This window comes from Marmota flaviventris, chromosome 8, assembly GCF_047511675.1.
Source record: "Marmota flaviventris isolate mMarFla1 chromosome 8, mMarFla1.hap1, whole genome shotgun sequence".
Taxonomy (NCBI): Eukaryota; Metazoa; Chordata; class Mammalia; order Rodentia; family Sciuridae; genus Marmota; species Marmota flaviventris.
In genome coordinates, this window is record NC_092505.1 from 76,686,204 (window position 1) to 76,691,666 (window position 5,463).

The 5,463-nt window shown below is 39.0% G+C and overlaps 1 protein-coding gene across 1 annotated transcript; it reads left to right on the forward strand.

Moving 5' to 3' along the window:
• The first annotated feature begins 276 nt into the window (after positions 1 to 276).
• Rpl24 (ribosomal protein L24) lies at positions 277 to 4,597 on the forward strand. The gene is made up of 6 exons (XM_027943201.2): positions 277 to 366; positions 481 to 556; positions 1,102 to 1,212; positions 2,794 to 2,930; positions 3,850 to 3,913; positions 4,476 to 4,597. Exons 1-6 carry the CDS (start codon positions 362 to 364, stop codon positions 4,554 to 4,556), a joined length of 474 nt encoding a protein of 157 aa, XP_027799002.1. The 5' UTR covers positions 277 to 361; the 3' UTR covers positions 4,557 to 4,597.
• Positions 4,598 to 5,463: the final 866 nt, after the last annotated feature.

Consider the following 5,463-nt stretch of genomic DNA (forward strand, 5'->3'; position numbering starts at 1 on the left):
AAAAGGAAGAAGAGCGAGGACACGGGACACCCTTCTCTTTCGTTCACATTCTTTGCAGTAGAACTGTTGGCTCTAGAACACTTGGCCGCTGGAGGAATGACCTAGAATCGACCGCCAGTCGGCCCACCGGGCCACCTCCTTCCCCTCTCCACAGAGCGTTCCACAGTCTAGTGGAATTCCTCGCCAGGCCCTCCATAGTCAAGGACGCCGCGATTCTGCGCCGCCACGTGACGTCATCACCAAGCGCCCAAGTGAGCGAAAGGGATTAGGGGCGGGGATTCCCCCCACGACCTTATAAGGTCTTTTCCCATGATTCTCTCCTTCTCTTCGCTGTCGTCCCTTTATCCCAGCAGCCGTCGCCATGAAGTAAGCTTGAATTCCAATCCGCTTCCATCCTCGCGCAGAACCTCTCTTCGGCGTCCTGGGCATGGCTATTACTTGTAAACAGCCCCCTTAATGGGTTTTCACTTTTCGTTATAGGGTCGAGCTGTGTAGTTTTAGCGGGTACAAGATATACCCCGGACACGGGAGGCGCTACGCCAGGACCGACGGAAAGGTAAAAGGCCGCATTAGCTTTTTTTCCTCTGAAAAGGAAAAACCGACCTACTTCAGTGTAAATGGCTTAATTTCTTACCAGTCTGTTGCTTCTGAAAGGGTTCGGGAGCCTTGTGTGGAGTGATGGTTGGAATCAGGAATTTCTAAGTGAACCATTGAGGCTTAATGTAGTGTGAGCCAAGTGGGAAACGAGCGGTTTGTGTAATTAATGACGTAGCGTAAGCGAAGTAACTAGGGTACCCGGATATCTCCTTGTTAGACGGCCACAGGTCCTTTTGCAATCTCGGGAGGGACATGAGCAGAATTATCGGAATTTGATACCCCACCTTTGCTTAAAGCATAGCTTTGCCTCCTTGGGAGTACCGACCAAACGTAGCGACCTTGGGGGTATTAACTCAGTTACTAACAGTTATATGACCTAAGTTTTCTGGTCTCTGTGAGCCCCAATTTCATAAAATAGCTCTAAAATATTTTGACGTGTTTTTAAGCCCAGCGTCCTTTATTTGTATAGCTAGGTAGGTAATGACTTTGGATTTGTGACAACAGGTTTTCCAATTTCTTAATGCAAAATGCGAGTCGGCTTTCCTATCCAAGAGGAATCCTCGGCAGATAAACTGGACTGTCCTCTACAGAAGAAAGCACAAAAAGGGCCAGTCGGTGAGTGGAATACCCTTTGGTGTTGTGGGGCACTCTCTAAAGAAATTTAGCTTCCTGAGCATTGGTTTCTGTCATGTAATTTTTTGACTAAATGAGAGAGTTATTGAAATGTGCTTGTAAAATCTGTAAAGCGTCAGTGAAGTGAAGAGAGATGAGATGATGTACATTTTAGGCTTAGTAGTATGAAGCTGAAATCTGAAAATATCCCTTTGTACAAATTACATTAGTTACATTTGGGTTATAGAGCATGATGGAGATGTTAATGCAGTTCCAATGCGTGATTGAGTCTTCTTATAACTTGGTTTTTAATATAGTCCCCATAGGATTAGCACTAACATAGATTAACGTAGATCACTTTAGTCTCCCAAATTTAAACAGGCTGGTGATGTAGCTCAGTGGTAGAGTACTTGCCTAGCTTGTTGGAGGCCCTGGGTTCAATCCTCAGTATGGGGGTGAGGGGGAATTATTTCTACTTCCATTTTAAAAATGGATTGGATGACTATTGTCAAAAAAAAAGAAATGGGATATTATAGGTGTTGGTGCGTACATGGAGAAGCTGGAACCCTTGTTCATTGCTGGATATAAAATGGTGCAGCCACTATGGAAACAATCATTTAATTCACTGTTAAAATCATTATGATCTGGCATTTCTCTTTTTTTTTAATATCTATTTCATTTTTATGTGATGCTGAGGATCGAACCCAGTGCCTCATGCATACTAGGTGAGCGCACTACCACTGAGCCACAAACCCAGCCCATGATCTGGCATTTCAACTCTTAAGTTTATACCCCAAAGAATTGAAAATAGGTACTCCCTTAACTTGTATACTGATGTTAATAACACCATTGTTCACAATAGCCAAAAGGTAAAAATGAATGTCCATCAGAAGATCAATGGATAACAAAATGCACAGTTGAATAGCTGTCATTCCAAATGCTTGAAGCAGTAAGTATCTCTGGAATGGAATGTTTCAGGAACTTGGATTAGCTGGGTATTTATAATGAAATATTTTGTTGAGGGACCTAAATCTAATTCATTACGGTTCTTATAAATAGCCTGAAGGTAATTTGATATTTTAACAACTTTTCCACTGTGGTTGCTCAAGAAATTTTGGATTTTAGAGCAGTTTAGATTTTGTGGTTGCAGATGCTCAGCCTGTTACAGGCTTAAAAAAAGGCTAATAACCAGTTGACTTCTTATGAACCTTGAAGATAGGCCAAGTGGAAATACAAAGTTATCTAGAGTAGGCTGGTTAATAGGGAGAAAGAATGGGGAGATATTGTTTAGTGTTTGCAGAGTTTGAGGTGCTTAAAAAAAGTTCAAAATAGATGATTTAAATAGTTCATAAGTAGAAAGCTTACACGTTTTATTTCATTTCAAATAATTGGCATTAATTTTTTTGTTGTTGAGTATAAGTCTTAAAAGACTTCATTAATTTTTGTTTTACAACTCAGTTTTGTTTTTAGTGTCTTAAGAATATTGATAAATTCAATTCCCCCCACTAGCCCTTTCTTAAAAATCTTTAAGTCTTATTAAAAGACTTAGGTTAATAAGTGTGCTCCCATGTTTTTGTTTTGTAGGAAGAAATTCAAAAGAAGAGAACCCGGCGTGCAGTCAAATTTCAGAGGGCCATCACTGGTGCATCCCTTGCTGATATCATGGCCAAGAGGAATCAGAAACCAGAAGTTAGAAAGGCTCAACGAGAGCAAGCTATTAGGTAAGAAATGGTTCACTGAACATTTCAACTCTTGGGGGTAAACTTTATGTTTTGTATATAGTCTCATTTGTTTTATTTTTTGGTACTGGGGATTGAACCCAGATGAGCTTTGCTGCTGAGTTACATCCCTGGCCCATTTGATTTTTAATTAAGAGAGACAATTTCCCTAGGTTCCTGAAGCCTATCCTTAAACTTGGGATCTTCCTGCCTCAGCCTTCAGAGTAGTTGGGATTACTTATAGGCCATTGACACCATGCCAGGCTTTAATTTCTGTTGTGTTGAAATTCTGTGTGCAAACCAAAGAGATGAAAAATTATGCTCTTTATGTGCCATATGAATTGTAATGCATTCTGCTGTCCTATAACAAATTAAAAATTTTTTAAAAAGTGGGAAAAAAATCCTATGTGGAGGGGCTGGGGTTGTGGCTCAGCAGTAGTGTGCGCGCCTAGCCTGTGCAAGGCCCTGGGTTCGATTCTCAGCACCACATAAAACAAATAAAATAAAGGCATTGTGTCCGACTACAACTAAAAAAAAATATTTAATGAGTAAAAATCCTATTGCAACAACTTTGGAAGTGGAGACAGGAGGATTGCAAGTTTGAGGCTAGCCTCAGCAGCTTAGTTAGACCTTGTCTCAAAAGTTGAAAGGTCTAGGGATATAGTTCAGTGGTAAAGCCAGTTCCCAGTACAACAAAATAAAATGGCATATGCGGTAAAATTTACTGTACTCTGTAATACATGTTAACAAAAGTGACTTGATGATGAAATTAATCCCCTTGGATTTGGGACTTAGCCTAGAAATGAAAAATAGAAATGGGGGGGGGAAGCAATTTGATAGTTCTAAAACTGTAGCTCCGTCTTAATTAGTGGTACTCTTCAGGAGTAAAGTACTTTGTCTAAATTTATCTTTAACTGCACAGGGCTGCCAAGGAAGCAAAAAAGGCTAAGCAGGCATCTAAAAAGACGGCAATGGCTGCTGCTAAGGTAATTGTGGGGGTTTTCTTGAATTTCTTAATATAACCAAGTTTTTGTTTTAAGCCAAAGAGTAGTAAGTGAAAGTAGATACCCAGACTTTATTGGATTTCTGGGTGATTGGTTCAGGTCTCTGAAGTTGTCTTTCTAGGAGTCAATGCGTCTTTTTAATATTAGGTATTGGGAATGGGGAAAATAAATGTGGCTTTTGATTTTTAAACTTTATTTCTTAGAAAAGTTTTGGTTAACAGTGTAGAGTTACACAGCTTTTTTGTTTCCATGATGAAAACTTTAAACTAGAAATAAACATTGGTTCTATACTACTAATAAAAATAGCATCCTTTTTGTATTTGGATACAGTTCATAATCCCAATTGTGTCTCCTTATTCTCCAATCTGTACAGTATCTTTGTCTTTCATTATAAAGATGGAAATGAACTTTTAACATGGGGAGTTACATAAAATTTTGATAAAAGGAACGCAGTTAAATTATTAAGGCAATGTAGTGTATACACAACATATATTTATGAGGTGATAAAAGTTTTGTTAAGTAATGTCATATTATCTTTTTACAGGCTCCCACAAAGGCAGCACCTAAGCAAAAGATTGTGAAACCTGTGAAGGTTTCTGCTCCCCGAGTTGGTGGAAAACGCTAAATTGGCAGATGAGATTTAAAAATAAAGATGTCTATAACTTAGATGGTGTTGAATTTTTGCTCCTAAACAGGCATGTTGGGTCCACATGGTAATAGGTGTACAGTAAAGTTGAGAATTTAAGACAATTTCAAGTTCATTTCTTGGGGCTGGGGGTATTGATCAAAATTGTAGACTATTTGGTTAGCATACATGTGCTCTGGGTTTGATTTCCTGTGCCAAAATGATGAAAGTTCATTTCTCAGGAATAATGCCTTCTGATGTAACCCTTTTAATTGGAGAAATGTTAAAATAAGGCAATAAAGATGTATGGTTGAATGCTAGCTTTGCTTCAATGTGTTTAGGACACATTACACAGACTGAAAGTACTGCAGTGTTGCATAGATTTAGCCCAAGTTGACTATTCAAATGCTCTTTTCCTGTCATTTCTCTATCCATGACAGACACATTTGTTTTTTATTGGGTTTGCCTTATACATCGGGACCCCCCCCCTTCTCCCACCATTAGCTATTAGCTGATTTGATGGTCCCAAAAATTATCAGCTGTATTAATTAATCTCTTGCTCCCAGAAAATAGCATCCCTCTTTCTATTCTGGCTATATTATTCTGTCTCTGAACCCAGGGACACTGAATAAGAGTATACTGTACTATTCCGAGAGTAATTTGTTGAGCTGTGCCAAATAAAATTGCTCAGTAGCCTGATGATCAAGAGATGTGTAATGTGATAAGGAAAATACTATAATTTGTGAACAGGCTTGTACTCTATAAATGACTTTATTAACTGCCCACCTGTGCTGAGTTGCAAGGATACAAAAATGCATAAGCCATGTCTTAAAACTAAGCTTTCTCAAGGTGAAATTATGGTCCATGTCAACATTTCCATCATCACCATTTATCCACGATAATGGAT